General features: G+C 54.4%; 6 protein-coding genes across 6 annotated transcripts; 4 read left to right on the top strand and 2 right to left on the bottom strand.

Annotated features, from left to right (window-relative positions):
* Window positions 1–129: 129 nt before the first annotated feature.
* M409DRAFT_27221 (uncharacterized protein) lies at window positions 130–1,259 on the top strand (the record flags this gene model as incomplete). Its single annotated transcript, XM_033808477.1, has 3 exons — window positions 130–737; window positions 797–1,087; window positions 1,145–1,259. 3 exons carry the CDS (start codon window positions 130–132, stop codon window positions 1,257–1,259), a joined length of 1,014 nt encoding a protein of 337 aa, XP_033663103.1.
* A 2,227-nt stretch (window positions 1,260–3,486) lies between these two features.
* Window positions 3,487–5,137, top strand: M409DRAFT_27220 (uncharacterized protein; the record flags this gene model as incomplete). The annotated part of the gene is made up of 2 exons (XM_033808476.1): window positions 3,487–3,534; window positions 3,608–5,137. 2 exons carry the CDS (start codon window positions 3,487–3,489, stop codon window positions 5,135–5,137), a joined length of 1,578 nt encoding a protein of 525 aa, XP_033663102.1.
* A 285-nt stretch (window positions 5,138–5,422) lies between these two features.
* Window positions 5,423–7,450, bottom strand: M409DRAFT_58333 (uncharacterized protein; the record flags this gene model as incomplete). Its single annotated transcript, XM_033813881.1, has 1 exon — window positions 5,423–7,450. The coding sequence occupies one exon, from the start codon at window positions 7,448–7,450 to the stop codon at window positions 5,423–5,425; it is 2,028 nt and encodes a 675-aa protein (XP_033663101.1).
* Window positions 7,451–7,732: 282 nt separating this feature from the next.
* Window positions 7,733–9,671, top strand: M409DRAFT_27218 (uncharacterized protein; the record flags this gene model as incomplete). The annotated part of the gene is made up of 2 exons (XM_033808475.1): window positions 7,733–8,083; window positions 8,175–9,671. 2 exons carry the CDS (start codon window positions 7,733–7,735, stop codon window positions 9,669–9,671), a joined length of 1,848 nt encoding a protein of 615 aa, XP_033663100.1.
* A 758-nt stretch (window positions 9,672–10,429) lies between these two features.
* Window positions 10,430–12,379, top strand: M409DRAFT_27217 (uncharacterized protein; the record flags this gene model as incomplete). The annotated part of the gene is made up of 1 exon (XM_033808474.1): window positions 10,430–12,379. The coding sequence occupies one exon, from the start codon at window positions 10,430–10,432 to the stop codon at window positions 12,377–12,379; it is 1,950 nt and encodes a 649-aa protein (XP_033663099.1).
* A 35-nt stretch (window positions 12,380–12,414) lies between these two features.
* M409DRAFT_69149 (uncharacterized protein) lies at window positions 12,415–12,942 on the bottom strand (the record flags this gene model as incomplete). Its single annotated transcript, XM_033818156.1, has 1 exon — window positions 12,415–12,942. The coding sequence occupies one exon, from the start codon at window positions 12,940–12,942 to the stop codon at window positions 12,415–12,417; it is 528 nt and encodes a 175-aa protein (XP_033663098.1).
* Window positions 12,943–14,033: the final 1,091 nt, after the last annotated feature.

Genomic DNA, 14,033 nt, shown 5'->3' with positions numbered 1-14,033 from the left:
GTTATAAGTAGTAGAATAATATGGTCGTCTCCATGTCTCATGCGAATCGATTGCGAGACCCCGTTGTCGATCCTATGAGAGAAGATCCATCGAAATCACTGTATCGCTTCCAGGCAATTGTCGTTCACAATGGCACCTGCAGTCCCCTTGAGCTTGAGCAACTTTTGGACATCACAGAGATGTGTAAAGCTTCCCATTCCAACGAAATCGTTCGCCGGGAAGACAGTGATCGTCACAGGTTCCAACAGTGGAATGGGCCTGGAAGCAGCCAGGCACATTGTCCGTCTTGGAGCAGAGAAGACAATTCTTGCAGTCCGGAGCCTGGAACGAGGTCAAGTCGCAGCTCAATCGATTCAAGAGACAACACACTGCTCGAAAGATGCCATTGAGGTCTGGCAGGTCGACTTAGCCGACTACAGCTCGATCAAAGCGTTCGCAGAGCGAGCCAACACTCTCCGCCGTCTGGATGTCGTTGTTGAGAACGCTGGTACTCTGACGTACAAGTATCAAGAAATCGATGGCGATGAAAGCTGTGTGAGGATCAATACCCTTGGAACGTTGTTCATGGCGTTGACGCTGCTTCCGAAACTTCGAGCCACGGCGGAGGAGTTCGATACGGATGTCGTGTTGACGTTCAATGGTTCTTGGATGCACTGGACAACCGATTTTCCGGAGCAGAACGCGGAGAAGATCTTCGAGGAGCTGGCTGATGAGAAGAGTGCTCGGATGGCTGAGAGGTAACCAGACACTCCCCAGTCGACTCCAAAGATTCGTGTCTAATCGTCAGCTTCAACAGATACCCAACCTCCAAACTCATCCTACTCCTTGCGTTCCGCCAACTTCACGCCCAACTGAGGCAACCATCAAAAGGCCACATTATCACCTCATACGTGAACCCAGGAGGCGTCGCCACCGACATCACTCGAGAGATGAATGGCTTTCTTTCGAGCATATTCCTCAAGGTCTTGGCCAAAACGTTCCTTCGAACCGCAGAGGAAGGTGGAAGAACGTTGGTGCATGCCGCTGAGGGAGGCCGAGATACGGATGGCAAGTATTTGGACGATTGTAGGTCGGATCGGCCTGAGGTGTAAGTTCTTGATATCTCCCCAAGGCTGAAGCAGGTTGCTGATATTCTTTGATTCAGTGTTTCGCCGTTCGTGACGTCGGAGCGAGGAGAGAAGATCGCGGTTAAGGTCTGGAAAGAGGTGTTGGAAAGGTTCGAAAGTGTCCAGCCCGGCATCTCCAAGAATTTTCGATAAATTAGATAGACAGCAAGGGCGCCGCAATATGATCGATGGCACTGAAGAAGACTTTTCCACGGGGACCTTGTCAATTCTGATTAAGATACTCATTAGATCAAAGCCAGTCTTCATTCTCTGTGGGTTCGAATGCAGATCCGCAAGCTTGACCAAGGGTCGCTGATGAGACAATAAGGACACTTCGTAGTCACCTCAAACGAACTGGTCAGGACCTTAATGGCTCCTGTCGTCATTTTCCGTTCTGCTCTGCCTTAAGGGTGCTTCAAAAGACCAGCGCTCGGTCGTGATAGTCATAGCTCGCAAGGCTGAGGCTTTGCTCAGCCTGATCGAACAAAGGGGTTGCGGTCAGCATGAAACGTAGTTATGTACTGTTGGAGAACTCACAAGTAGTCTTCCCTCTCCTTCTCCGTGCCGAGAAGTGTGTTCCTAGGGCATGGTAGACGGCTCAACGCGGAAGTTCCCGTCTTGAGCTATATAATTTGACACAAGTTCACTCTCTACCAATCAGCAGCGAGTTTGGAATGCTCCATGGCTCAATTCTCAACAAGCTGAGTGGCGCAGGTAGATACACACTGCCTCAAAAGACTCCTAGATCATTGTTCTGACCTGTAATTAGCGGAAGCGCGCCGGGTGGGTCGCCTCAAAGCCTTATTGCGCTGAATTTGTACTGATACGATTCCAGGCTCATAACCCGGAGGGCAACGGATCGAAACCGTTCTCAGCTATCTTTTTTGCATCCTTTTGTGACATTGTGGTGAAGCATGGGTCGAGTCAAGGTGCCGGAATTTGTCGAAATTTGGGGCTGGGTTTCGGCTTGTGCGGACCCCGTCGAAGGATTCGATTTTGGCGAAGTCTGAGAGCCTTTTCGAACGTCATAATTCCCTCCTCTTTTGTTCCTTCGCATGCCTTCTGGTGTGACAAGTCACTTTACCAGAAGCTAGACAGACAGGTGTACCATGCTGTCGGGCACGTCATGATACAGAAGCGTCTTTGTGCCTCAACGCGATCGACTCTCGTAAATCATGCCCCTTGGAACGATTCCTATTGAAGACCATCGGACTGACTGCCTGAAGAAACTGGCCTGCTAAAGCTCCTGCAAGGTTATAGGCAAACTGGATAGACATCCGATCTTGCATCGACTCGTGCTTCTCCGCAAGGTACAGAGCATGATCGGACTCGTCTTCATCCCAAACGGGCTAGAGGTGCCTTCTCTGACCCCTTGTTTTGGGACAACAGCATCGTGTTTCGCCGGGACACAACCAAGAGCTTGGGACTTGTCGTCTTCCACGAGGCATTCGCGAACAAGCTGAACGATGGCACAGCATACGTTGTGGTGTCGGTATCGCCGGCCAGAAGTACTTGAAAGCGGGATGGGTGGTCGAAGATGAATCGCTCATGGCGCAAGAAGCACGCCTCTCGTTTCACCAAAACGGGGACTCGCATATGCGGCGAAAAAGACGGAACGGTAACCTGACGACGCGAGTGTCGCACACCTCGCCAGGTTGGCCATGCTTGCTGTTGTCGCGACCATAGTGGTGGGCTCACTCCACGTTCGCCATGATGCTTCTTCTTGAGCCTCCAGTCGTTCGCGCTCTTGCTACATTCTTTCGCCAGCCGTGCGTACTAATCGGGCAGACAACGCCGTCCATTCTCTTGTGTCTTGCGGATCCAAGGCGTTCACCGCTCTAGCTGGTGGTGGCACACATTCGTTTAATTGGTGGTGACATCGACGACGCCTACGCGAGCGACGACAGCTCTCCACGGACATTCGACGACGGCAAACAGCAAAACGGAATGAAAAGTTGCAATTGAATGTTTCCGGCCAGCAATCAATTGATTATTCCAGTCGCTTGCTCGATCATTGGGACATCTGGTGGTCTGTGGGCATCCTGGCGGTCCAACATTTTGGCGGGTGTGGTCGCGGTGGTGCTTTCAGCGACACACGCACACGCCTCCTCCAACCAACGTCACCTCGTCATTTCTTCGAGGGACGTGCTACATTCACGCAGTGTGTATGTCAAGCCGCCGCCGCCCCGCCGCCTTCACCCCGACTTCTTCCATTTCTCCACGCGACAATGCGACTTCGACAATAAGAAGCGGCATTGACTGACGTGCTCCCCAGATGACCTACAGCACCAGTGACCAGCTCACGACCCACGACTCCTGACATACATTTAACCTGCGCCGCTGCCCTCGACACACATGCTGGCGACACATCACACTCGCAATGGCAAAATTCTTCACCGACTGGGCCACTTGGCAGAAACTGGTATTCGTAAGTAGATATTACTCCATGTGGCAAGCGCTGGCATGCGCGACCAGCGTACATATAGCTGACAGGTATGCAGATCCTCGCATGTGCTATTGTTGTCACGGTAGCCCTCGGCGGCGCCAAACTTGGCCACACACATTGGAAATTGCGTAAATATGTCGCGCTGGCCGAGAAGGAGAAGCAGGAGCAGGCATTGCAGCGCTCTATGAGCCAACGTCAGCGGACCGCCGAACAGCAGGCCGCAGATGTTCCCTTCGGCATCAGAGCCATTGAAAGCGGTGCGGACGTCGAGGGTGTCTGGAACTCGTCGCGCAACAACACCCCAGAGCCTGGCAGTCGCGACAGCTCCAGAGCTTCATCTGGCTGGGATCACGTACCACGCAAAGACTACAGGGTCGACATCGAGAAGCAAGTCGAGATTATTCAACTCCACGACAGATCCGATTCAAACTCTACAACAGGCACTGCGCGACCTCCGAGTTCCGGTTTCGATCGAGCAGTCTCGGCAGAACGTCTTCCAAATAGCCATGCCAGTCGAGACTCTTCACCGGACACACCTATCGCCAAACCTGCACGAACCCGCCATCCTCCCTCCTCGTTGACCAAGTTCAGCGGACAGCCGTATCTGCTCCGCCAGGATTCGGCCACCAGCACACTCCATGCTCTCGAGGCACTCTACCAAGCATCTGGGCCCATGAACGACCATGACGAGGCAATGAACGACAACTTCGCAAGCAACAATTCTTCGAACCAATCGAGCAACGGCACGAGCGATACCGAGCCGATTGCCGCATCAGCGCCTCGATTGCTCAACCAACAGGCCAGGCCTAGGGAAAAGTCATATGAACTCGACCTCATGCACCACAATCGCATCTCTCAAGCTGCTGAGACAGGTCAACTTGCTCCGAGAGTACGCAAGCCTGGCTTCAGTGGCGAATGGGCAAGTATCGCTACCAGCGGCCTACCTGCATCGAGCTCTGAGCCTGGTGACTACTTCGGTCAACAACGCCAGCGTTCACCATCGCCCGGCGAAGGTTCGAGCTTGATGAAAATCTCATCCAACACCTCACCTACAAGTCCAAAGATCGAATCTCTCCCACCGGAGATCCGTCGATCCAGTATGCCCAACGTCACGCCTTTCACGCAGTTCTGCCAGACCGCACCGCCCTCGCCATTACCAGAAGGATACCGCCCAGTAAGCGCAGACAGCAACCTCACCATTCGCCCAAGACTCGACTCGCACGATAGCTTCGTATCAGCACCCTCAAGCCCAATCAAAGCATCCCCAATCGAACTCCCAGCCCACGTCCCACCACAAAACGACGCCGACACGAAGTCACAACAACCAAAGCGCCCCTCATTCGAACATCGAACCTCCTCCGTAATTCGCGGACACGGCACGGGCTTCGAGATCCTCAAACCCGGCACTTTCAACGTCTCCCTGCCCGGCGAGCAATCCCTCGACGGCCCGCCTGTCAGTCTCCAGAACAGCTCACGGCCTCGGTCAAGTAGTGCGGACAGTCGTCGAAAGCTGCGGAAGAAGCGGCAGCCGAGTGGAGATGAGGGACCTCTGACTGGGAGGGGGAGTCGGGCGAGTGTGATATGAGAGCGAGGGACTTGCATGCGAGAGGCGAGGGGAGGGAATGACGCTGCTTGTATAACATGTACCATAGGCTTTTTGTGCCATCACCATGGAGACAGACGCATTGGGATTGGGTGGTTACATGATGAGAAGACTGACGACAGTCCACGCGCTTACTAGAATAATGAGACCAGGAAAGCAATGTCAGCCTGCAAACAATGAAAGTCAGAAAAGATTGTAATACTGCACGTGTGAAATGTTCATTCTCGACCTCGGATCTTCAACAACATACTCCTACATACCACCACCTCAAGCCTCCGCCCCTCCTTCCTTCTCCCTCTTCCACTTCTGCGCCATCATCATGAGCTTGCTCATCTTCGCACTACTCTCGTCATCCGCCGGGAACACATAATCCATATACTCCTCGAACGAATCATCGTCCAACTTTCTCCTCTTCTTGACCTTCCGCGGCATCTGCTTCGCCACCTTCTCCTTGTCCTCCTCACTACCGTGCGTATCTTCGAACGCCTTCCAGGCATTGAGCAGCGACACCCTCTCCTCGACCAGCGACCGCTCTTTGTACAGCTTGTGCGCACGCTCGAAGACTTTCCGCGCGCGGGCTTTGGCCACTTCGCTGACGGCCGCGTCCTCGTCTTCGGCGACCTGGTCCGCGGAGTCGGGGACGTTGATTTCGAAATGCGCGTAGCTGATCCAGACTTTGACGTGTTCGGTCTTGGAGAGGAGACGTTCGTACAGCTCGCGGGTCTTGTCGTATTCGCCCTCGCCTTCTTCGAAATCGATATACGCCTTCCAGACGAGCTCCGGCATGTCGAGGACGTCTTGCTGGACGGCGAGTTCGAAGATGGCGCGGGTGCGTTCGAGGTCTTCGAGACCTTGTTCGAGCTCGGCGAATTTGATCCAGGCTTGGGAGTTGGAGGGGTCGAATTCGATCCATTTCTCGTAGAGGGTGCGGCAGCGGACGAATTCGAAGAGTTTGAGTTCCATTTCGATGTAGGCGCGGAAGAGCTTGTTTTTGGGACACATGCCGATTGCCATGCCCATGGTTTTGCGTGCGCGGTCGAGCTCTTGCTGGCGGAGGTGGAATTGGGCCTTGAGGATCCAGACTTTGGCGAAGGTGAACTTCTTGTGGGGGATGATCTTGATGGCTTCTTCGTAGACTTGGGCTGCTCGTACCAGGTCCTTCGTTTCCATTTCTTCGTACAGGGCGTAGAAGATCCACAGGTAGATATAGCGCCTCCAGTGTCGCTTCTCCTGGCTTGGAGGCATTTGCGCGATCGCCCGTTCGTACACATCCCGTACTCTCTCCGGATCCTGACCTGTCTCTTCTAATCGAGCGTAGTCGAACCAGGCGTCGTAGTTCTTGGGGTTCTCCTTGACCTGCTCCTCGTACAAAACTCTTCGTTTTGACAGCACCACATCTTCCACGCCTTCACGATCGCCAAACTGCTTCTCAAACTGTGTGTACATCTTGTGCAAGATTGCTGACTTTGACCGAGGCATGCGGTCTAGAGCATATTTGTAGATTGCCCTCGCACGCTCATACTCTTTCAGCTTCGCTTCAAAGTGAGCGTACGCAATGAACAGCTTCTCGTCCATGAACTCCTCGCCCAAGGTCTCAATCGCCATGCCAAAGACTTCTCTTACAAGATCGCTCGTCCCATTCTCTTCCTCGAACTTTGCCCACTTGATCCAGTTCTTTGGCTCGGGATGCACGATCGTGAATCTCTCGAAGATATTCCTCGCGCGATCGAACTCGCTGTATCTCTTCTCCAATTTGATGTATGCGCTCCAAGCAGCCTCATCTGGCTCCCACGACATCCACCTCTCAAACACCTGCCTCGTCCCCGGGATATTGCCCAGCATCTCCTCCATGTACACATACTTGTACCAGAGCTTATCAATTCTAGGCAAGATCGTAACCGCACGATCAAGCAAGTTCCTCGCGTGGTTGATGTTCCTCTCTTTCATCTCCGACTCGATGTACCTCACCCATAGTTGCACATTGGTCGCCTCAACGTCCAGAGCACGCTCAAAGACACTGCGGGCACGCCTGTATTCCTTTTGCTCCAGTTCCCAGGCGGCATACCGGAACCAGTTGCCCATGTTAAGTCTGTTACGGCGCACATAGTCTTCAAACTCCTTTCGCTTTCGCCCTTGGTATTCATGCAGTTCCTCGAGATCGGCGAATCGCTGGGTAGGCGCAGTGAGAGATGGTTCCTGTCGGTCGACTGCTTCTCGCAGCAGCTGTTCGGCGGAGATTTGCTGAGGCGCGGCGGCCTTGTTCTTGACCCTTGGAGGGCCGCGCGACGACTCCATGGTGGATGTTATTCAGTGTGAGGGCAGTTGGGTGGTGATGTGGTGGAGAAGAGGTGATGTTGTCGGTTGTCACATGCGCAAAGAAATGTTGCCGCAAAGCCTGCTTGGCTTTGACTTTGAAAGTTGCCCGCACTTCAACTTGCGACTTCACTTCCAAAAACCACAACACGTCCTCGCCTTTCACGCGACAAGTCAACCAAAACACCGCCATCCTCTACGGAAGACGATCTTCGACTGATATCGCCTCACATCCCTCGCGCCTAGGCGCACACACCACCCAAGATGGCGACCATTGCGGACGAGCTGTTCAACGACTTCGAGGACTCGGGTGACGAGAATGAGGAGGAGCGAGTTGATGACAAGTACTTTGGTGAGTCTGGTGATGTGTCAAAGACAGCGGGCGGCGTGAAGAGCGAGGCGGGCAGCGGACAGGATGGAGCGATGGAGCTGGATGGAGACGAAGAGGCGGCAGGCGATGATGTGGATGGCAGCAACGTGCCAAGTCACTTGAAGATGGAGGAAGACGAAACGGAGGAGGAGACCAAGGCACGCGTGGAGAAGATGGCGCTGCAGAACGTGACCGACGTGCGCAGCGTGGCAGGTCTAATGAAGCAGCTGGAGCCATTGCTTGAGGTAAGCCATCCCTTCCCCAATTATACATCCAACTCGTCGTCGTTAAACAAACGCTTGTGAACACAGCCCTAACCAACCCGGCCTGCTACAGAAAATCCAATACTACAAAAGCTTGCCACCAGGCCAGGAGACCCAAAACATTGGCCGGATTGAGGACAACCCGGAATACCAGCTCCTCACGCAGTCGAACACTCTTTCCACTGGTATCGATAGCGAGATCATCCTTGTCCACAAGTTCATTCGCGATCACTACTCGGTGCGCTTCCCAGAGCTGGAGACGCTCATTCAGAATCCGCTCGACTACGCCAAGGCAGTTGCTATCATCGGCAATGGACCGATGGAAGACATTCGAAAGATCAGCGAGAGCAACGACAATATCGTGGGTCAGACCTTGAAGCAAGTCCTCGACGGCCCATCTCTCATGGTCGTTACTGTCGAGGCAACCACCACGACTGGCACCCCGCTTTCAGAGTCCGAGTTGGCCACCGTGAAGCGCGCATGTCAGATGACACTCAAGCTTGATAACGCCAAGAAGGTACTCACTGACTACGTGCAATCGCGCATGTCCATGTTCGCACCCAACCTGACGGCACTTATCGGATCGGCGACTGCCGCGCAACTCATCAACTATGTCGGAGGGATATCAGGCCTGTGCAAGACCCCAGCTGCCAATTTACCATCCCTTGGCAACAAGAAGAGTGCCAGAGCGACTGGTCTTGCTACCAACGTCGGTGTGCGGAACCAAGGCGTGCTCTATCACAACGAGATCATTCGCGCGGTTCCCCAAGACTTGAAGAAGCAGGCCATGCGTAGACTGGCCGCGAAAGTCGTGCTTGCGGCTCGAGTAGACGCTGCCCACGAATCTCCTTCAGGCGACCAAGGTCTGCTTTTCGCTGATGAAGTTGAGAAGGCCATCAACAAGCTCTCGGAAGCACCACCAAACAGCGGAGTGAAAGCTCTGCCAGCTCCAGATGACAAACCATCGCGTAAGCGTGGTGGACGCCGAGTGAGGAAGATGAAGGAGGCTACCGCCATGACTGATCTGCGCAAAGCTCAGAACCGCATGGTGTTTGGTAAAGAAGAGGCTGAAGTCGGGTATGGTGACAGCACAAAGGGTCTGGGTATGGTTGGAGCGCAAGACGACGGACGTGTGCGAGCTCAGCAGATCGACAACCGGACCAAAGCGAAGCTCTCGAAGAAGAATGCAGGTTGGGGTGGTGCGACTCCTGCGAGCGGGACTGCGACGTCTTTACGCGGATTTGGTGGTGGTCCGAGTACTCCCGGAGCTCTCAAAGCTCAAGGTCTGCGAACGAGCGGCGTGGGTTCGGGCTTGAGGACCAATGTCGGCAACACCGGTGGTACCGTGTCGACGATTGCATTCACTCCAGTCCAAGGACTTGAGTTGGTCGATCCGAAGGTGCGCGATGAGATGAATCGCAAGCGCAAGGCTGAGGAGGATCGCTGGTTCAAGGGAGGAACCTTCACTCAAGTCGGCGGTGGCACGAACACGAGCGGTCCTGCGAAGGTGGACAGCCAAGGCTTTGCCGTGCCAGCTCTGCCCATCAAGAAGCAGAAGCAGGGAGGGTGAAATGCTGCGTGGGAGTGAACACTGAAGAACCGAACCGAACCGAATCGCATAACGCCTTGGGGAGATTCAAACCAACGGGACGAACGAAGAACGTCTCTCTATCCAGCATCGAAAGAAAACACAGACAGCAGGCACGAGGTAAGTTGACGCAGTCATCAACTCAAAATCCAAACTGTCGATTGATTGCTCATTGCATTGCCCAACTAGCTTTTTAGGTGTTCTTAGCTATAGCTTCCTGCCCGTCCGCAGAATGCCTCTTTCGACTGTCGAGTAGGTCGAGGTGAGCGCTTCACTGTACGCGCGAGCTCATTTGCGTTAGCGAAGGAATGTCAAACCCTCCCACGAGTCGCTAGTTAGTTTCACAAATGGATCACAGTCGATACCGCAATCACTTGAAGTCTTCGTCTGAGAATACATCGACGTCAGCCAAGCCAACCGAGCGGGAGTTCGTCCGACCCAATCAGCAATTCGCATGTGAAAGCCGCCTTCAACGTCACCTCCGCGGGCTCCTAGCTTCTCCATTGCATCCGTTCACTCAAAAGCCACTGACCAGATAGCACGCCGAAAACACTATACACCGTTCTCGTATCTTGCAGAGAACATAATAGCTGTTGCCCCCCAACATAATGCTTTCCGTCGTTTGCTAACCCGCGGCCGCGTCGCGGTGCTCCGATTTCTTCGACTTCTTACCTTCACTGTACATTCTTTGGTGATGAAGTGACGGCATCTGTTTCTACCCCAACACTTCCACCGCGACCATGAGGCTCCCAACCGACCACCCCAAACTGGGGAGCGAAAAGACTGGAAGCCTCCCCCATGCAAAGAAACCCAAACCCAGAGAACCACGCGGTTTCCGCGACTACTTCCTCTTCCCAGGCCGGTCACTCCCAACATACACCGGGCCATACCCAGTCGGTACGATGGAAATCGAAGTCCCAGCAGAGAATCCCCACCCGTTCTCACACATCAAACGCCACCATCGACATTTACTCCAGCTGGAAACCGTCCTCATGACAATCTACTATCCAGCCTCCGTCTTCGGCTACACGGCCGAGCAGACGCCCCCGAAAGCAGATGCGCCTAAGCGCCGCGCCGCACACTCGCGGGAACTCTGGCTCGGCCGGCCGCGGATCAGCATTGCAGAGGGGTATGGACGGTTTGCGGGCGTGGGGCCTCTGGCGATTCCAGTCTTCCTCCCGACGATGTACACGAAACTGCCGGCCTGGAGAAACTCGCCTTTGGCGCGGTACTGGGCTCCAGAGGTGGACACGAAGACGAGGGGCAAGCAGGTGAAGGTGGAGCGAGGGACGAAACCCGAGGGCGCGAGCGAGGAGCCTGTGTTTCCGATGATTTTGTTTAGTCATGGATTGGGTGGGACGAGGACGATGTACTCGTCCGTGTGCGGGGAGTTTGCAAGTTATGGGTTTGTCGTTTGCGCCGTGGAGCATCGCGATGGGTCCGGGCCGCGGACGTATATCAACCATGCGAAATCTGGGGAAGGGTCCGCGGAGGACCTCGAGAAGAGGGGACATATCGATCATTTGAAGAAGGAGCATGATCGTGGGTTCGATATTATTGATTATATCTTTCCCGAGGGGAATCCGAAGGACACTGCGCCGAACAACGATAAAGGTGTGGATATGGAGTTGAGGCAGGCGCAGATTGATTTGCGGATGGCGGAGCTTGAGGAGGCGTATGCTGTCATGTGTGACTTGAACAAGGGGCGTGGCAAGAAGGTGGCGGAACGCAACTTGCGAAAGAAGGGGTATAAGGGCTCCAGCAGGCATGGTTTGGACGGCGTTCATTGGGAGAGGTGGAAGAATGCAATCCACACGGACTCGGTCACGATTTGCGGGCACAGTTTTGGAGCGGCCACAGCAGTTGAGATGCTTCGACACACCGACCGATTCAACTATATCAGCCAGGGCATAATCTACGACATCTGGGGCGCCGGGACCCGGCCACGCGGCGAGACAGATCATATCATCTCCGCCCCGATCATTGCCATCAACAGCGAGGCGTTCACTTACTGGCCGAGCAACTTCGAACTGGTGGCATCGTTGGTGGAAGAAGCGCAAAGCGAACCGGACCCATGTCCATCGTGGCTGATGACTCTGCGTGGTACCGTACACGTCTCGCAATCCGACTTCTCGCTGCTATACCCAAACGTCTGTTCGTTCTTCCTCAAAATGGTCGCCAACCCGCGTCGAGCGCTGGATCTGAACATCAACGCGAGTCTGGAATTTCTCAGCCATACGCTTCCAGCCGATCTCGCACAAGTCAACAGAGCTTACAAGAACGAGAACCTGTTGGAGGCGAAGCTCAGTCCTTTGGAACGTATTCCGTCCGCAGCCATGCACAAGCCCAAGGAGAAGTATATGGCCATGAGGCTACAGATCAAGCACGAGTGGTTGTATCGTCTGTCGCCCAGAATTTTCCGGCAGTTCAAGCGCTGGGAGATGAAGCGCAAAGGGCACCCCGAACCGGCCGCGAGCGAGGAGATCTGGCTACACACTAAGCCGACGTTGTCCAGCATCGAAGAGTATCTGGAAAGAACTCCTGGTCGGGATCCCCACAAGAAGGAGGATTTTGATGGGTCGATTCCCATCTCGCACGAGATGACGAGCGAAGGAACGCCGGTCGAGGAACAGGACCTTTCTGGTGGCCATCATGCGTTCGGACAGCCGCAGATCCATCTTGCGTCGTGAAAGGCTCCAAATCCCCGAGGCATAGTGGTCAACCCTCAATCCAAATCCATCGGATCATCCTCCACCCCATCGCCACCCACCGGAGCCTCCTCCTCCCCCTCCCCATCACTCTCCTCATCAACATCCATCGGATCCCACGTCGGATCCCTCTCCTCAGGCGGCACCAGCGTCGCCCTCCACGCCCTCTCCAACACCGGATTCGCCTCCTCCCAAGGACACCACTCCCTCAACTTCCTCCACACCTGGTCCCCGGACCGCCTCCGCGCCTCATACCGCTCGACCCTCTCCTCGCGCAACAACCGGTCGTAATCGCTGTAATTATGCCGCACGTGCGCCACGACGATACTAGTCAGCCGCCGCGCATTCCAGAACTTCGACTCGGAGAGGTTGTACGTATAATTCTTCACGTCGATGCAGATGTCGAGGAGGCGTTCGAGCGGTGCGGAGGGGATTAAGGGGAAGAGATCGGTCAAGGGCCCGCGGTTCCATTCGCGCCGGCGGAGACGGGTTTCGGAGGGGGTGAGGTTGCTGAGATTCGCTGGGCGGGACGCAGTTGAGGACATTAATTTCTCATTGTTATTCCGGGTTTTGGTGGAAGTCGTGGTGGTGGGAAATGATGGTGATGGGGATATCTTGCGTGGGGCGTGGATGGATGCTGCGAGGCCTTTGCCTGCCGGTTCCGGCTGGTTCAGCGTGAGATCCGCGAGGGCGCGTCGTGGTCGCGTTGCCATTTTCTTGGCGGGGATGCGGGATGTTGGAGATTGATCGTTTTTCGGGTGTCAACTCCGGTAGAAATACACGACGATTGGATAGATGCAGATGCAATGTGCGGTACGGTTTGTATATACGATACAGTACAGGAGAAGAACATGAAGACAGTGAGATGTTGCCTGGAAATGATGGCTTTGCGACAACATTGAAGGCACTTGCCATTGACAGCAGAACATTGACCGTGCACAGGCATTCGCACTCGATGGTATCGCTCTTGCCTTTACTTACTTCCACGCAGACATCAGACGCTTCGATACTTTCCTCACATTGAAGCCATGTGAGACCTTCCGTCCGCCTGCAATCAACAGTTCTTTGCCACAATAGCGAGGCCTTCAAAGACGATCGATTGGGCGGTTGTTGCAGTCGTCGCCTTATCTTGATAAGTCCGATAGACTCGCTCAATTCAAAGTACTATCGTTCGAAGTGCTCGTTCTCTCATTCTCAAAGGTAGGGCTGCAAAGGCAGCTACCGGCCTAGACTGATAGCAAGAACTCCACAAGGGTTCTCCAATTTTCGTCAAGCTTCGAACCGGAGTTTTTACGATGGTTAGCAACAACACCGGTCCCAACTTACAAAATGGTTGAGTCGTGTGCTCACTTGCCTCGAAGAGTTTTGGAGGGTCGACTGACGCTGACGTGGAGAGGGTGGCAGCGTCGACTTTGATACGTGGAATTCTTTTGTTTGATCCTGCGACTGGAGTAGTGGTTCGCGAGTCGCGTCTTGGGCAGCAGTATCACTCATCATATAGTATTGGCTGAAGGCGAGGTCACTGTGGCTGATGATCTTGGGCGAGAAGGTAAGCTGATTGTCTTGAGTGTCTGGTTCCGGAGGGTGCCGTTTTGAAAAGTCGCTCGCTCATCTGGTGGTGCTGGTGCTGGTGGGC

Source organism: Zasmidium cellare (genome assembly GCF_010093935.1).
Source record: "Zasmidium cellare ATCC 36951 unplaced genomic scaffold M409scaffold_36, whole genome shotgun sequence".
Taxonomy (NCBI): domain Eukaryota; kingdom Fungi; phylum Ascomycota; class Dothideomycetes; order Mycosphaerellales; family Mycosphaerellaceae; genus Zasmidium; species Zasmidium cellare.
This window is presented reverse-complemented; position numbering and strand designations above follow the sequence as displayed.